Consider the following 18,860-nt stretch of genomic DNA (forward strand, 5'->3'; position numbering starts at 1 on the left):
GCAACTAAGTACATCAGTTTTTAAAAGGAAAAAACAGATGTGCTTTGAGTTTACTTACATGAATTTTCAGAGAAGAATAATTTAAAAAAGGGTAGGTACGGCATGCCGTGGGTGCGGTGTGCTATTGAGAGCTTGAGTGAGTCATGCATGGGTACAGCCTTGATGGTGTAGAACATCACAACTATTTGCGTAACTGAAAACAAAAACATGGTTTTACTCCTCTGCATATGCTGGCGTGACTCAGGATCAGTATTAAGCACATCATTCACGCATTTTGATTTATGCTGCATGGGTCACACATCGACAAAAGAATCTTGACAATCAAATAATCAATAGACCTGTTCTATAACAGAGAGAACTATGGACATCGACTATACTTCATAATAAAAAGAGAGGTCATTTTAATTTTTCTAAGTGTGTGCACATGTTGGGCTGTGCGTGCCTTTGTCAGCCCCACTCCATTTCACAAAGGCACATGGAAAACACACAATCCCCCTCCTGATTTGAGTTGTGTGTAGGTTAGCAGTGTGTAATTAAGCTAGCCCTCTTATCAGCTCATCTCAAGGCTTTGGCAATAACCTCCTCTGCTTCCATCTCCCCTTCCTCTCTGGGCTCACAGGAGATCCAGATAAGGAACAAGGCTGAAAAAGAGAGAGATGTGGAGAAAGACAGAGAAAAGAAAAAGAGTGTGTTCTGTCCGCTTCAGTTACGTGTAAACTCAACAGGATGCCTATTATCCTAACAGACTTTTATTAAATCTGCTGCTTCCTACTTTTATCATATACATCAGTCATTACACAGACCCTTTTCCCCCCCATTTGTTTGCACCACAGGACCCACCTGCACCTGACCGGCCCTGTGTTTTATCTCACTGTCCCAGATGCTGTTGAATATTTACCATCTCTGTGCCATCATATGACTTATATGACACCAAACACTAGGCAACAAAGCAGCAAGCAAACCTGATTTTTTCCCACCCTTAAATGCTTTAAAGGGGAAGAAACACACACACACACACACACACACAAATGTGCTACACAACTCATTTTAAAGCCTTAGATAAGCCTGTTTTAACTTTCCATGCAGGCATCAAAGTGAAGCTAGTATCAGGTGAGGGGAAATCAAGATGCATGCCTTCAGCATTTTCTTCTAATATTAAAACGACCGCCACTAATCCACTGTGTGCGTGCAAGCTAACACTGTAGCTGCGGTAAGGTTTTGGACTGATGAGACAAGCACTTTTACTGACACATAAACACAAAGTGAAGAAAAAAATGTTCTGATGTTACAGCTTCAGGGAAGGACGTGAATAGAAAGAGCTGTCAACAACAGAGAGAAGCCTACATACTTTTCTATATGCACAGTCAAGAACTGAAATGCATGGTTTTCTGATTTCATATGGGTGGTTGACCTTTGTGATGATCTGGAAGTGTTCACCCTACCAGTTTCATGGTGAAATTGTTCTGCTCCCAGCGGCAAAACATCACACTCATGTTACGTCGTGCAGCTTCCTTCCTCAGAGACACCTGCCTCACACTGAGGAAGACTGTTGCTTGCCCAGCCAAACCAAAATATAAGCCATTTGTAACAGGTCTAGAACAACCTGCACTGAGCAGAGCTGTAGCAAAATACAGAAAAATCCACAAATTAAAAAAGAATCCAATTGCAAGTTTGAATCCCGACTGGGTGCACCGTTGGAGATCCAGGGAGAACAGAAGAGCTACTGCTTGCTGGAGCCCCAGCAGGTCTCTGTATGCCTGGGAGGGGGGGAAGGAGCTCAGTCCCTCCAGTTTCTCTCCACCCACTCTGGGACATAGGAGGAGGGAAAAATAAAGGCAGGAGGTGAAAGGCAAGAGGCGCTCCGCGGCTTCTGCTGCCGCTCTGAGAGGCAGCCAAACCAAACGCAGTGGAGAAGAAGCAGGAGAGGATTCCCCCTCATGCTTGGCCCACAGCAACACATTGTGCTATTCCTCTTCAATGGACTATTGGTCATATGGGGAGGAGACAGCAAGAGAAAGGGACAGACCTCTTAACCTTTCTACCACCCCTCCCCCGACAGTCTACCCCATACATGACAAAAAAGTGAGCACAAAAGACAAAAAAGGGATGATCGGTGCACCCTTGATAGCAGTGGAGAGAATAAATAGTGAGAAGTGCAGAGCCAAAGTCCAAACCACGTAAAGCTCAATGCTAACCGTAAGTTTTCTATTTATTATTTCTTTAACCGGCTCCTCTGCTGCCTGTTAAATTTTTATTTTTTTTAAAGCCAAGTTTTATTTTTCCCAACCATAGAAGGAACAGTCCGCTCTCTGATCAGCCGTCACCCGCAACACACTGCAGCAGCTGCATGTGTTTATTTATGTGCATGCGTACAGTGGGTTCATAACCTAAGCATTTATGTATGTGTGAGTGTGTATGTAAGAGTCCACAGTACAGGATGCCCTGCGTTTGAGCGCGTTCCAACCCCCTGTGCACACACGCCGCAACCACCGACCACAAATTACAAGCTGAATTTGAATTTTGGGAAAGGCCCAAGATTTACAGAAAGTTCCCACAGTAGGGGGATGCCTGATCGCTTCCAGCAGGCGGAACAAAATGCTTTAAGCTTTATGAAACAACAATAACACTGAAACCATGAAGACAGTAGAAAGTAATGAAAGAAAGGGTTTGCTTTTCAACGGCATTTTATACTGCCAAAAAAGAACAGAGATGCACCTTACAGCCGTCCAAGGCAGGTTTTCTACTCTGTGACTGAGAGGAAATGTGCATTTTATGTTTTCATATTCAGAGCTCAAAAGCACCGGAAACTCGAAGTCAACACAATCAACTGTCAGTGGCTTTCAGTTAAAATATATTACTCTGTACATGATTGAGATTCAAGTTTTGACTTGACCCTGTAATTGTGTTTGTTCCTTGCTAGTGATAGTGACACCCATCACAAGTGTTGTGCATAAAGAAAAAAGAAAAACAACAACTGAAAAATCATGACAATAAAACTGAGGGTTGCTAAAGACTGAGTTAAATATCAATATGTTATTCAAATCACAAAGTTAATGATCTTATTTTAGTGCGCTGGCATGCTAATATTTACCATTTGAAGGCAGAAATATGTATGCTAACAGCCATTAAAACTGTGACTTCACAAACCAAAAGTCAGCCTGCAGCACAATGATGCCATTACTATAGAAGTAAAAGGCTCGAGATACATATAGATAAATGTATTTCTATAAGGATAGCTATCTATATCCCCTCGTCCAGCTTAATGGATTAGCTAAATGGCTAAGGCTAAAGCTATCTTGAATCCAGAGTCAACCACAAGCAAGCAGCCGCAGTACGAGCAAAGGGTCAAAGCCCTTAGGAGGAAAATTATAGAGGTGAATGAAAAATTGAACAGAGTCTATGTCCCGTCTTCTGAAGCTACTGAAAATTACGTTAATAACTTGTAGCAGATTTTCTTTGGTAAGTTCGAATATGTCAGGTAAAGGTGGGTGTACAATGGCTCATTTTCATTTGATTATTCATCAATGAAAATAATAGTAGCAGAGCACTTTGTTTTCAGGATTTTAGTGACAGAAGAACCTGTAATAGACTGCAGTTATTAAAGTTGAAATTATCAACTTTAATACTTTCTTTTATTATGAAAATAAAATTTTGTATCAGAAAAAGCTGTCAATTTTAGCTCTTAGAAAGAAAACTGAAAATCGAAAAAAAAAAATTGGAATTGTTGCTTCTCTAACAAATTGTTAGAAATTTGCTGATTGCTTTTATGTTGTTCATGAAAGAAAAGAAACTGAATTTAGGGGATATGGACACACACTGACAGTACTGCACCAACATGTTAAAAATGTTCATGTTGGATTTGTAGCTTTTTAGCTTGATGATGCATTTCCTTTTTTCTACCCGGGAGGTTTTCTGAGCATCTCTAAAGGGTGCACTTTTATGACACCACTACAGTGCTGATTATCAGATGGTTCCTATTCTTTAAACAGGCAAAAACACTGCAGGCATCCTGCCTTTTCTATGCTATAGTTCAAGTGATAACCACCACAAAAGAAAAGCCAATCAACACAGCCTCCCACACCACTGAAACATCAGTCTCCCACTACACGTAACTGGCATTGATTTAATGATATTCTGTCTCTACAAGCGGAGAATGTGTCAGCATTTAGTGCTTCTGTTTAACTGTTTTAGTCCAAGTCTTCAACAAGCTCATTAAGTGAAGTCACAGTGAATGGGCTGAGTATGGTTCCTTTCACAGTCCCAGATAAACCTTAGTGTGTCGGGGACAATGGGGATAACCCCATCATGGAAGGGTCTTTGTTTTGGGGGACCCAAACCTCTGTGTTCTCAAAGCCTGGAGAGGAAGACTGCAATAATAATGGGGGTGAAGGGGTGGGATGGACCTGCTGCCTGGCTGTGCTGTTCTGGATGGAGGTGATTTGGGGGTGGGAGGGATTGAGGGACATACGGACTTACTGGAGAGGCAGCTGTGGAAGTAACGGCAGATTATATCCTTTCTCTCTCTATAGCTTTGACATTGTCTTGTATCTAAACAAACTAAATACCTAAAGGTTATTGCAGGTACAAAAATTAGGTAATCACACATCATTCATTTTTTCTACTTCTTCTTCTGCAAATAAGTGAGTAAGATAGGACACTACAACCTAAGAGTGGTGGACAACTTGACACCTGGAAATGTTAAGGAGATTAAATCTCAGAAGTAAAGTCAGTGAGACACTTGCCTATGCTACAAAAACAAAGCCCTTAATATAATCAGAAGCAAAGGTATCTTGAGGAAGTAAAATGTCTTTTTAAAAAAAACTTTTTTTTTAACCTAAATTCAGCTTTTAAAGCACTGTCATGTGGACAGATTAACTTTCACATTCTGATGATTTCATTACAGCATGAATGATAATTAGAAAACACTAGAAAAAGTGTTTATAGGAGTGGATGAATGAGACATGTTGTGTGAAGTGGTCTGAGTGCTTGAGTAGAAAATCTACAATAATAATAATGGATTGGATTTATATAGCGCTTTTCAAGGCACCCAAAGCGCTTTACAGTGCCACTATTCATTCACTCTCGCATTCACACACTGGTGGAGGCAGCTACGGTTGTAGCCACAGCTGCCCTGGGGCAGACTGACAGAGGCGAGGCTTCCATATCGCACCATCGGCCAGGGTGAAGTGTCTTGCCCAAGGACACAACACAACCAACCAGGACAGAGAGCCCAGGGATCGAACCGGCGACCTTCCGGTTACAGATACGCTTCCCAACCCCCTGAGCCACGGTCACCCCAATGTAAGAAACAGTCCATTTACCATGTCTCCCCACAGTAAGACACCATACAGGCAGACAGATGTAATATCTGCCGAGCTTTAAATGAGTATTAACTACAGTATCTTACACATTTACTACTTTCAATTGTTGAATTTAAGGGTATGACGCAAGCATAAGAAAATTACATTTATAACATATTAACTAGGCGCAGTGCTGCACTCAACATAATGTTAAACTCACCTTCAGTTTGTTCTGTTCGTATAAAGCAAAGAAAATGTTATTACAGTTGTCTGGTGTCCCATTACAAACCTGATTAGAACAGTTTGGATCCAAGGATGCCATCTGGGTCCATCTACCACAGCTACCAGCTGAGACCACCTTAGTGATGTCTAATTGATGAAACAGCATCTAAACACACCAGACAGCCCAGTCCAGTCACAGACTGGAAAAGGTTATCCAATCCAGCAAAAAAAGCACAAACTGTTCACAAGTCATTTGATATTCTTAAATAATATGTAATCCCTGAAAGGAGGTTAACTGTTTAAGTAAAATAGATTGGTTTATTCATGCATGCTTCGGAGCAGGTGAAGCTGGTGTCTTCAAAGTTATGGTACTTAATGTGTTAAGGATCTGGGAGAGGCTTCTTGAATGACAGATTTACAGCCCAGCTCTTGGATTCAGCATTTATCAGCAAGCCTAAACCAGTCCAACTGAGTGAGCCCAGACATGCAGTACAACACACACAAACACAGTACAACGCATACATACTTTCATTGAGATTCTAGCCAGGTTGTAATCAGAGCAATAAAACGGCATGAGAAACTCCCTGAAGCTGGATGGAGAAATCCTCGCTATCGTCTTTTCTCAAGCAGGCAGTTTCTACAGAAAGCCAGGCAATATTTCATAGTTGTTTTATGTCTATTTACACTCAACAATCACACCAAACCCAGAGCACAGCTGAGAACCGACAGACAGATGGTGATACGCTTAACATTTAGGAAATACAGTATATACAATTACATATCTAAATATTTGGCCAAAAAAATGTAACTATCTCTTCCAAATAAGTGCGTTAGATTAAACTTTCTTAAACATTAAACTTTCTGTTTGCTACTTGCTTGATCATTTAACAGCACCAAACGCTACTATAGCACCAGATCTCAGAAGTGAAGATTGTGAAAGAAGAGTCAGAGCTGAAGGGGAAACAGCCTTAAACACAAACATAAGGCTCTAAATGCAAAAAGAAGCAACCTATTAGAAACCTTCTTCATTCATTCTAAGCTTTTCTTAACCAGCAGTGTAGAGCTGAAGGAGCATGGATTAAAAAGAGCTTGTAGAGATTTAATGTACACTACCATTTTTTACATTTCATTTGAAACACTCACCTCACAATCATGCTTACACACCTAATCAATTACCAAAAACACTTTGACCCTCTGGGGATTAGAGAAAATTCAAAATAAATTCAAACTTCTGTGCCTAATTCTTGTTTTTTTTTAAACATCATTGCCTGGCCTGGAAAAAAAAACCCAGCACAAAATACCATGATCTTCATGCCCATGATAAGTAGGGATGGGTACCGGTATGGCACCGGTTCTGATATAAACGGTAGTAACCAGACCGAAAAGCAGCGCACATTTTGGTGCTTTATTTCGGTGCTTTTTTTTGGTGCTTTTTTTTTTTTCCTGAGATGTCATACACTTTGGATTCTAGCCAATCATTTTACCATTGCAAGCCTAGTAGGCGGGCCCAGGTACGTACGTTCTTTTAGAGCAGAGCTACAGATTAAAAATGCCTAAGGCGAAGCAGTCAAAAGTCTGGCTGTACTTCACAAGATGCAAACTCAGCAGCCTGCAACAAGTGCTTTAAGGTGACACTGTGCAAAGGAGGTAACACCTCGAATCTGATGAAACACCTAGCAATGTATAGAATTTTGTTAAAAGCCGAGAAATGCACCGTATTTGATTGCTTGCTGCGAGACCTCACACCGTGCACATCTACTGCGGGTGTGGTGCTTGGACCCGGAGTTAGCAACATCCCCCAAAAACCCGAAGAGTAGAGTCCTGGCCCCTAGCCCTGCCAGTGTAGCAGAAATGATGACGGATGATGATGGCAGCAGCAGCCGTTCTTCTCTGCGTGAGTAGCTTAATGTTGTACGTGTTTAATTTACGTTGAGTAGGCTAACCACGTTATTAAATTAATGCATGTAAGGTGAACTAGCAAACACCATCGTAGTTACATGCGGCTGTCTTCTTGTTTGATGGCAGATACTCCCGTCACCCTGGCCAAAAAGGCTAAAATGACCAAAGAAAAGTGGGAAACAGTTAAACATGAAAGGTTTTTAGACAAAATTGGTGTTTTTTCCATTGATTAAGCACTGCTTCCAGCCAAGAGTGATACCATATATGCCCTATAGCTGCAGAAAAGGCTAACATTGTTATCTTTTTACAAAAAAACAAAACAAAAAACAGCTAAACATAAGAGGTTTTTGGACAAAGTTTTTGTTCTCCATTATTTAAGCACCGGTTCGAGCACCGGTTCGAGCACCGGTTCGAGCACCGTTTAAGCACCGGCACCGTTTCAAAAGTACCGGTTTGGTACTGGTATCGGATAAAACCTAAACGATACCCATCCCTAATGATGAGTATATGTAACTTTTGGCCACATATATATGTATATGTAATCTACTCAACAGGATTTCTGTGCTGTCTCTTCATATTATATCAAAGTTCCAATTTTTCCTAGCTTTGAACATGTAATTTTTCTTTGTACGGTTCATCTGTTTAAATCTAACACATCGCATCAAACTTTCATGACCATCATACGTCATTGGCTCCCTGCTGGCTCCATGGATGTCATAAAGTTATCCAACAGAGTGTCGGTCCAGCAAGACCTTTGGTGCGATTCTCTGGGGAGGGTGAGCTCAGCCCTGCTGACCTCTACCTTCGTTTTCTACGTCGCCTTCTGCTTCCAGACTGACATGAAGCTGATTGTGTTAGTCTGAGCACTCTGCCGTGCAGATTCCCCACGCGGCGCCACCCACCATAACCCGCTTGTCTGCACAAATGGGGTCCTTGTGACAACTAACACAAGGAAAGCAGAGAAGGAGAGAAACCAAAGTGAGGAGGGCACCTTGGAGGGAGATCAATGGAAGGATGTTGACTCAGGAGAAGCAGATGCCCAGTCTTAATTAATATGGTTATGTCCTCAGCCATGACCTCACACAGGAAGGACAGGGGTCGACCACACAGGAAGTGGAATCTGATCGAGATGCATTAGGCAGAGATGAAGTCATTACAACTGTAGCCAACTGTCTCATGATCACATATGTGCTTAAGAAAAAATACTGCAAAGAAAACACAGAACTGCTTTGAAAAAGCATCATGGTCATTTATCGATAACAAAAACTGCTCGATGATTTTACAGCTTCTTGCTGTCTTGACTGTCATTTTCCCACACTCTACATCAAATGTGACTTTTTGATTATTTAGTTCCTGACTTTTACCTGAACAGTTCTACTTCTTTCTCTCATACAGTACATAAGCATGAGCACATTTATTCTAACAAGTAAACCAGGCCTGAAAAGCTACCACATGCAACATTTTTAGATAAAACAAACTCTGATTAAGACAACAATATTTAATATTCATGAAATTATAAATGAAATCAGCACTTAACCTAAACACATACACTGCACGGTTCTTTATCTTTGCACCATTTCACACTGACAAGGTGCTCAGGGACCTATTGGATGACAAGCTGCCTCCTCATTTCAGATAAAAGCCACACATCCCAGTCTCAGTATATCTGACCGTTTTCAGTCTGTGCCTAAAGCATCTGCTGGTATCACAGCTACTGGGTTGTTTCAGCCCAATCTGATAAATCTGCAGGATGACCGCCTCTGTGTTGTCTGACACAGGGGCGGTCACACACAGGTGGTGATGCCGCTCTTACACTGGCTTCCTCCTCCCTCACAGTGATAATGAAATGTGTGATTGGCTGCTGGTTGAAAACCTCTTATCTCAAAAGTGTCAGCTGCCAGGAATTAAAGAAATCCACCTCGGTTTCCAGACTGACAACAGTGACATCTGAAACCACAAAATGATAAATTGTATAACCTGAATTCATGAGGATCACTCACAACACCTAACAAAACATGGCCCTTTCTCCTGGACTCATTGTCTGAATCCTGCAGTGTGTTGAATTCTCTGTTATTCCTTTTGAACAATGAAATCTACAACAAAGAGTCATTCAAACATCCATTAAATTTAACTTCCACTTGCAGTGCCTTCTGTAGAGACATATGTGTACGTGTGGCCTTTTGTCATGGTAATAAAAAAGAAGCAATATAGTCACCCAGCACCCCCACCCAATCTGACCTGCTCCAGGCAGGCAGGACATTAGCAATCCAATGCAGGATGACAGTTTTCTGCCTTTCACTCTCACCTGCTGGGCTGTGTGTTAAAGAGGCTTAGGTTGGATGTAAGCACCATAAAAAAGTCATTACTGCCTTTCACAGGATGCTGATGAGAGACCCAGCGTACGAGAGGGGTCAAGTGAAATGGGCTTTAAAGGTTGATGCTGACATTTACAGGCCAATAATGCTTTTATTAAATATTTTCTGCATTTGTTCGATTGCTTTCACTTGTCCTGTTTCATGCTTAAAGCTCTGTGTAGTATTTTTGCTTCTTTAGAATCAAAGAGCTTGAAAATCTTCCAAAATAACATTTACACTGCATAATTGAACAGCATAACTCTTTATATCTGGAAAACAAACAACTGATAGTCAAATCAGATGATTGATATATATATATATATATATATATATATATATACACACACACACATATATATATATATATATATATATATATATATATATATATATATATATATACACATATATACATACATATATATACATACGTACATATACATACATACATATATATACATATGTATGTATTAGGGGTGCAACGATACTCGTATCGATATTGAACCGTTCGATACAGTGCTTTCGGTTCGGTACGCATATGTATCGAACAATACAGCATTTTTAATTTATTTTATCAACTTTCCTTCTGACGGTGCTGTCTGTGTTGAGCGCTCAGTGGCTCTGCGCTCGACAGTGCAGCCTAGCGCAGTTAGCTCGTTAATGTGTTGACGCTGTCCAGCCCCACGCACGGGGCAATCCGCGGTAGCTCGTTAACGGAGATTTGCCGTGTTGTGGCGTTAACCTCATTTCAGATTAAGGCTGACAGCACTAGTGGGAACACAACGAATATGACTGCATATTTACCCGATAGCATCCTAGTGCAAAGACAAATGGAAGCAGACAAAAACAACAAGCACGCATACAAACTTTACCCGAGTCATTTAGACAGCCGTTAGCACATGATTCTCCTTATGGGGACCTGATATGTTTAATATGCTGCTGAGAATATAGCCCAGAAGAAGCGTATAGTAAAGCTTTTATTTTGGAAAGAGACATTTCTCTGTAATAAACTCTCTTTTCCAAAGATGAGTGATTCCTCAATCAGATACAGGGCTCGCAAAATCGCTAGCCCGACGTCCTGGGGCTAGCGATTTTTCCAGTCGGGCTGCCCTGCTCTGCTCGTCGGGCTATCGTACGAAGGAAAAATATATGTCAATGCTTTTGCATTCTTTCGGAAATGTAGCTGGGTAATTATGTCATTGGCATCGGTGAGCCACTGTCAATATGTGACATATTGAAATCGCGTTTGAATTTGCGCTTGTTTTTTGCTTTCACTTTGCAATCGCGCGAACTGTGTATAGAGAGCGACAGCACTGATTGGTGAGTGATGATAATTTGCGCACCAATTCCTCTGACATCGTCTTATCAATCGTTAGCTTACTATGCAAACATGACAAGTGAAATCTCCCGCAGCAAGCTTAAACTTGTGAGAGGTTGATCGCAGAGAATCGCTGAGCGTTATATGAGTGCGTGTGTAAAAGCAGCAGGATATATATTTTAGTTCTGCTGAGCCAAATAAGACAGGTCAGGGTGAAGACGTGACAGCCAAAGAAAAGCTTACCACAAAACGGAAAAGTTATGACAAATCAGACTATAAGGCAAAGAGAAAATGCAGCTTTATGGTTTCATGGACAAAAAGAATTTCTGTGGCTGCAATATGACGAGCTAAATAACCAGGTCTACACATTAGTGGTGCGCATTCGCTGTCAAAATAAAAAAACGCTCACAAGATAAGAAGTTGCAACGCGTGTTTGCATACATAAGATTTTCAGAAGGAGGACAGACATTTGTTTAGAACTCTTAAAGATGCCGAAGAAGCTCCTTTAAGCAATTACTTTGGTGTTCCTCCACCTCCAAAGAAATGTCAGGAGTCCGAACCACAAAAGAAGCGCGTATTCTCGGAAAAGTGGTTGCAGGAGGTGAGCTGGCTTCAAACAAATGATGAACGCACAGAGAGGTGGTGCAGAATGTGCCGTGAAAATTTAATAAATGACAAATTAATAAAAAGGCATGAACATTTTTTTGTGTATCGAAAAAATATCGAACCATGACACCAAAGTATCGAACCGAACCGAACCGTGAATTTTGTGTATCGTTGCACCCCTAGTATGTATGTGTATATATTAGGGGTGCAACGATACTCGTATCGATATTGAACTATTCGATACAGTGCTTTCGGTTCGGTACGCATATGTATCGAATAATACAGCATTTTTAATTTATTTTATCAACTTTCCTTCTGACAATGCTGTCTGTGTTGAGCGCTCAGTGGATCTGCGCTCGACAGTGCAGCCTAGGCGGAGTAGTCGAACACAGATTCACTGAGCACTAGCAAGCTAGCAAGACAGAAGTTAAGCTCTCCTTGCAACATGGCAAATTGAACCTCCCCCACCCTCATTCAGATCTGGCGTTTGGAACTATTTTGGTTTTCAAGTGACGTATGACCCTGAAGGTAAGCGTGTCATGGACTAAAGTAAAACAGTATGTTGGATGTGCCAGCAATGCTCAATTACATGGGTGGGAACTAGTGTGTTAGCGCAGTTAGCTCGTTAACGTGTTGGCCGTCCAGCCCCACGCACGGGGTGATCCGCGGTAGCTCGTTAACGGAGATTTGCCGTGTTGTGGCGTTAACCTCATTTCAGATTAACGCTGACAGCACTAGTGGGAACACAACGAATATGACTGCACATTTACTCCGACATCATCCTAGTGCAAAGACAAGTGGAAGCAGACAAAAACAACAAGCACGCATACAAACTTTACCCGAGTCATTTAGACAGCCGTTAGCACATGATTCTCCTTATGGGGACCTGATATGTTTAATATGCTGCTGAGAATATAGCCCAGAAGAAGCGTATAGTATAGCTTTTATTTTGGAAAGAGCCATTTCTCCGTAATAAACTCTCTTTTCCAAAGATGAGTGATTCCTCAATCAGATACAGGGCTCGCAAAATCGCTAGCCCGATGTCCCGGGGCTAGCGATTTTTCCAGTCGGGCTGCCCTGCCCTGCTCGTCGGCCTATCGTAGGAAGGAAAAATATATGTCAATGCTTTTGCATTCTTTCGGAAATGTAGCTGGGTAATTATGTCATTGGCATCGGTGAGCCACTGTCAATATGTGACATATTGAAATCGCGTTTGAATTTGCGCTTGTTTTTTGCTTTCACTTTGCAATCACGGGAACTGTGTATAGAGAGCGACAGCACTGATTGGTGAGTGATGATAATTTGCGTACCAATTCTTCTGACATCATCTTATCAATGTTAGCTTACTATGCAAACATGACAAGTGAAATCTCCCGCAGCAAGCTTAAACATGTGAGAGGTTGATCGCGCAGAGAATCGCTGAGTGTTATGTGAGTGCGTAAAAGCAGCAGGATATATATTTTAGTTCTGCTGAGCCAAATAAGACAGGTCAGGGTGAAGAAGTGACAGCCAAAGAAAAGCTTACCACAAAACGGAAAAGTTATGACAAATCAGACTATAAGGCAAAAAGAAAGTGCAGCTTTATGGTTTCATGGACAAAAGAATTTCTGTGGCTGCAATATGACGAGCTAAACAACCCGGGCTGCACATAAGTGGTCCGCAGGTGCGCATTCGCTGTCAAAATGAAAAACGCGCACAAGATAAGAAGTTGCAACGCATGTTTGCATACATAAGATTTTCTGGAGGAGGACAGACATTTGTTTAGAACTCTTAAAGATGTCGAAGAAGCTCCTTTAAGCAATTACTTTGGTGTTCCTCCACCTCCAAAGAAATGTCAGAAGGAGTCCGAACCACAAAAGAAGGGCGTATTCTCGGAAAAGTGGTTGCAGGAGGTGAGCTGGCTTCAAACAAATGATGAACGCACAGAGATGTGGTGCAGAATGTGTCGTGAAAATTTAACAAATGACAAATTAATAAAAAGGCATGAACATTTTTTTTGTATCGAAAAAATATAGAACCGTGACACCAAAGTATCGAACCGAACCGAACCGTGAATTTTGTGTATCGTTGCACCCCTAGTGTGTGTGTGTATATATATATATATATATATATATATATACACACACACACACACACACACACACACACATATATATATATATATATATATATACATATATATGTGTGCGTGTGTGTGTGTGTCTGTGTGCGCTTGCATATATAATCTCTACACTTTCATCACCATCAGTCAGTACCTCCCCTTTAAAGGTCATTTAATTAGCTTTGAATAATTAAATTGCTTCACACATGTTACTTGATACATATGTTTGTCAGTCATGCAATGGACTCAGACTCAATTTAAATTTTGAAACTGGAGAAAATGATAATCTCTGGGATTTATAAATTTTTATGAATGGAAGGAATTACATTGACAGAGCCTTGTGTTAGTAATGTATCTGTTACCGTGATGATTTAATATCCAAACGAAGCTCTTTATTACCAGCCCCATAAAATGAGGGCCTGTCTTAATTGTAGTTCGTTGTTTGTTTCCACACTGTGTTTTGAAGCGATTGGGATTCAGCTCACAGGCTGAAATGAGCTTTTGTAATGAGTCTAATAAAGCCAGTCTTTACAGACAGTCTGCCTTATGCCTGCATCTGGAGAGATGCTTATTAAGATAGTAGCTCCTTATCACACTGGCACACACACAAATCTCTCTGTGTGAGTGAGCGTGTGACTATGTGTGTTTGTGAGTATGTGTTTTTAATGCCTTATAAAAGGACTACGTATGCTGCACATTGTACCAAAATGTATTTTTCAGGATCTCCTGCGGCCAGTGTGACTTTCAAAAATTCTTGGTTTGAACCTTTACCCTTTGAAAGCTGTAGCTGAGAATTAATGAGCTGGCAATAATGAACAATTAGATTACAAAGAGGGAAAAGAGGGAATGGGGGTGGGGGGCAAAGAAGGTAGAGAGCGAGTGTGCTCAGGGTCAAAACTGAGGCATTTATACTGAAAAGAGAAGCAATGACAGATGCCTTCAATGACAGGAATAACCTACATTCACACCCACACAATTCATAGCGTCTGCAGATGGAAGAAGGCGCAGGAGAAAACTCAAACACCAGAGGGCAGTAGAGTATCTGTTCAAGGCAAGGCGCTCAGGAATAACAGCATGGGAAAAAGTTAAAGGTCACAACAGCTGAACAGCAGTCATTTCTTATGATGTCACACATTAGAAGCAAAGACAGTACACACACACACACACACACACACACACACACACACAGAAAACAGCTTCAAATACCATTCACACATTTCCAGACTATCACCTTCACATCAGATTCAGCAGATTGTGCCAGACTCCACTCACACACAGCACACACACAGACTAAGCACTATCCTTCGTACTATCCAGGACTATCCTCTTCCCTGCCTGTAAATACAGCCTGCCTGTCTCCCTCTGATTCCTGCTGCTACTGCTGCATTATGGATTAACCCTTTGTTACAGGTGTACACAACATGTTTGTGTGTTTAGTGCCAACTGGGCCATCCAAGCTGGATGCATGGGAGGAGCACAGCCACAGACACACTCTGGTATGACTTTACTAATCCGTCAGATAACTACTGGCATACTCTGCTAGTACCCATTATGTTCAGGGCATGCTGTGTTTGGTGTTTGCCATTCAAACACATCTGGTTCTGCTTATGCTTTTTCCTATATTTCCAACCATTTATAAAAAGGATGGGGGAGGGGGGGGGGGGTGTTAGCAATGATGTGACCTGTTATGGGAGGGGCTTTTTTCCTTGAAATTAGATTTGAATTTCAGGAGATCTTCATGCTCAAATAAAAAGAAGCAGCAGCAGTCATAGAGATGACAGAGACAGTACAAGCAAAAGGGCAAGTATTCATGGTTGAGAAATGACTCAAACTTCAACCCACCCTTATGACTAGTCTATTTACATCTTCTGTGGGCACTGAAATCTGTTCCTGACTCTCTAAAGATGATTTTTCACCCATTTGTATTGATGAAATCTGGTGAAAAATGGACCCTCCAGAGAAAAAGCTCTTACCCTACCTCACAAGCATTAATTGCTATGAAAGCTGCTGCAAAGCTCTGGACATAGCATCTTTTAATTTATACATAACCAGAGGAAGAAAAATGAATGTCACTAAATGACAGTGGAGTGAATGTTAGGATGACTGGAATCCTTTGTGACTATTAGGCAAAAGACAAGTTCTCTCTGTTGTGTCTGGTGAGGCAGCCATCACGTCTCCAGACAGTCTCATCTCACCCTGCCATCAGAGCAGATTGAGTTCATGCTAAGGACCATTGGAGTCTGTGCAGGTACTCCACTGAGGCTTTGACCTGCATGTGGAAGACTCATCAAAAACCTCATCAGGAATTCTGCCTCGGAGCCCTCCGATCTGTTCAGTCATTTCCCTGGGTGAAGCCCAGCAGACACAAGGCTGAAATAAGGGCAATAAAGCTAATATATGAACAAACACTACTTTGCTGGACTAATAAGGGTATTCTACCAAACATGGCTTTAGATAGAAATCCCCCATCTCCCTGTCACCTACATACACATAGATTTGAAAGATTTCAGGATATGAGTGCAATAACATTGCTCCTGGTCATGGAGGTCAAGGGTTAACCCAGCTGAGAGTGAAGATGGCTGCATCATCAGCACCACGGGGATACAGAGAGGAAGAGAAAGGAGGGCAGACAGGACAGAGCAAAAAAGTCACAGAAAATAGGTCAGTCAGAAAACATGATTAGCCACTACACAAATGACACCAGCAGCAAACCCTGCCATGTGCGAGAGAAGTGGTGTCCTGTATCAGTTCCTCACGCTGGATTCAGATTTCCCAAATAACTGCTAAAGCTTACTGAGCCCACACTGTACAGACAGGCTGGCAAGCATGGACTTGCTGCCTCACCAATACACACAAACACCTTCTTCCCCTCACTGCCTTACATGGTGCTGGAGCGATCCCTCTTGCCGTTGCAGCCCTTTGCATTGCGTGGGGTTGCTAAGCGCAGCCAATATTTCACAAACACAGCAAAACAGCCACCCTGATATCCTGCTACACTGCCATCCTGGACAGCAGAGACACAGCCTGCTCCATGTCCTTCCAGGAACTCACTGAATCTGGCTCTGTGTTTCTGTTATGCTACACTGAGCCAAATAAAGTGATGACACCGAGTTTTACAGCTGACAACTGAAGAACAGAATATCTTTCTATTATATTTCTTTTATAAATGCTTTATTGTCCTCCATGGGGAAAAAAAGGCCCTCAAACTGCTTATAAACTATAATTACTTGGGATTTTTTTTTTCTTTTAGAGTTTTAAATCAGTGAGTACTAATAAGAATTAATAATAAAAAAAATATTCTACACAAATAATCAACCATGTATTCTCCTTGCAGCTCATCTTCATGTCATTGCTATAAAATTCATTATAAAGCAGTATTAGCAGAATAACACTTAGGATCTGGGTTTGGAGATGACTGTTTTACATCCTGACCTGAGTGTTTCTGCCAACCTCTGAGTCTGCTGCGTTGTTTCTTGAGAGTCTTGAGCCCACCTGCTGGCCCAATGAGGGAATGTGTGTCTTGAGAGGTGCCGGAGGTAGAGCTAGAGGTGACGTCCTGCTGGGGGTCTGGGGAATAGGTAGGGCACTGTGCACAGGTTTGGGTTTGGGGAGTCCCGACTTCATATTTGAGGCCACTAGAATGGCTGGCATCTTTTCCCCAGCGACCAGATGACTGCAAGCTCCCCTCCCCGTCACACTGAGATGGAAATCCTGTCACAGATAAGCAGGAATTCTCTGCAATCAAGCTACTTTTCTGTTTGTGAGTGAGTTACCAGACTGGAGGGGAAAAAAAAGAAAGGAAAAAAACACGGCACACATATTGAGGTTGCACCTGATCCAACGCCTGTTTGAAGTGTGCAGTTTGTTCATATCCCAGTCTTAGCTTCTCCTACTGATTCTTAGCAGGAGGTGGGGGTTGACCTGAGCTCCCCAACATGCAGTGGAATGGTTTAAAACCCACAGAATCCCACCTGCATCCTGTTACTAAGTTGGATCAGCTTGTCATTTCATGCAAGAATAATTTGGCCTCAGAGTTTTTTGGTTTAAAAAAAAAAAAAAAGGTATCCTGATGAAAATTCACTCTGCAAAGTCCAAGAAAGAAGATCAAAAATCCCACTTCACACCAAAAGGAATCCCCAGTTGCCTCGTGGTAGAGTGAGTGTTCCCTTCCATTTATTTCCAGCAATGAGTGAGAGTCAGCAAATGGCCAAGGATCCAATTGGAAGCAGAGCAGCTCCACTCCCACAGAGCCCTGGTAATTAATTACACCGTGGCTTCAGGAAGACAGCAAGAAACCCCTTTTTTGAGGAAGAGCAGAGAGAGTAGTAGAAACGAGGAGATGGAGAGGAAGGGGGGGGAAAGCAAAAGGCAGCAGCGACACAGCGACCACTCACTTCAGCGACTGCTCAGCCTGTGACTACACAGCCTGAAACACACTGCGCTTTCCTCTACTGCCTCTCTCTCTCTCCCTCACTGGTAAGTCCGTGGTTAGCAGCAGGTGTGGCTTAGATCAGGACTGACATATGTGAAAAGCTCAACATATCTACACTGGGTTCCTCTCACACAGCGAGTCTGCCTCTCACATAAAGACTCCACCACGATGCTATATGTTAACCACTGATACAAAACAATATTCATTAAAAATAATAACTTGCTAGTTCCACTTGCATTTTAATATGCGGGATAAGGCATGCCCATGGTCTTAAAATGTGGCAAATCACCCCAACCCACTCAACACGAGTTGCATAAAATCATGTGATTTTAATGGAAAACAACAATACTATTAACCTGCTTTGATGCTATTTCATGAAAAGTAGAATTTCCAGCAACAAATATTACATGGACTCAGTTTTTTGCACACGTTTGTGTTCCACGTGAATGTAAGCCCGCTTGTTCTGGTCATTTCAGGAGTTGTCATCCAAATTAACGGCTTTGGTGATGCAGATTTTATCTCCAGTGCCATCATCAGGTTGAATTTGTGATTCTGAGTGAAACATCTTGACAACAAATCAATACACAGTCATTAATTTTGGTATAAACATTCCTATATAATGTTGTAC

General features: G+C 41.7%; 1 protein-coding gene across 4 annotated transcripts in view; it reads right to left on the minus strand.

Annotated features, from left to right (window-relative positions):
• Positions 1-18,860, minus strand: part of nav2a (neuron navigator 2a) — a 225,740-nt gene that overhangs the window by 92,319 nt on the left and 114,561 nt on the right. The window contains exon 1 of one of the 4 annotated variants that reach the window (XM_006793762.3): positions 17,233-17,844. The exons of the other annotated variants lie outside the window; for them this stretch is intronic. Within the exon in view, the coding sequence (XP_006793825.2) occupies positions 17,233-17,451 (219 nt within the window). The 5' untranslated portion in view covers positions 17,452-17,844. Of the gene's footprint in view, positions 1-17,232; positions 17,845-18,860 lie in introns of those variants that run through there. 4 annotated transcript variants of the gene reach the window in all.

This window comes from Neolamprologus brichardi, chromosome 1 (assembly GCF_056152115.1).
Source record: "Neolamprologus brichardi isolate AB-2024 chromosome 1, ASM5615211v1, whole genome shotgun sequence".
Lineage (NCBI taxonomy): Eukaryota > Metazoa > Chordata > Actinopteri > Cichliformes > Cichlidae > Neolamprologus > Neolamprologus brichardi.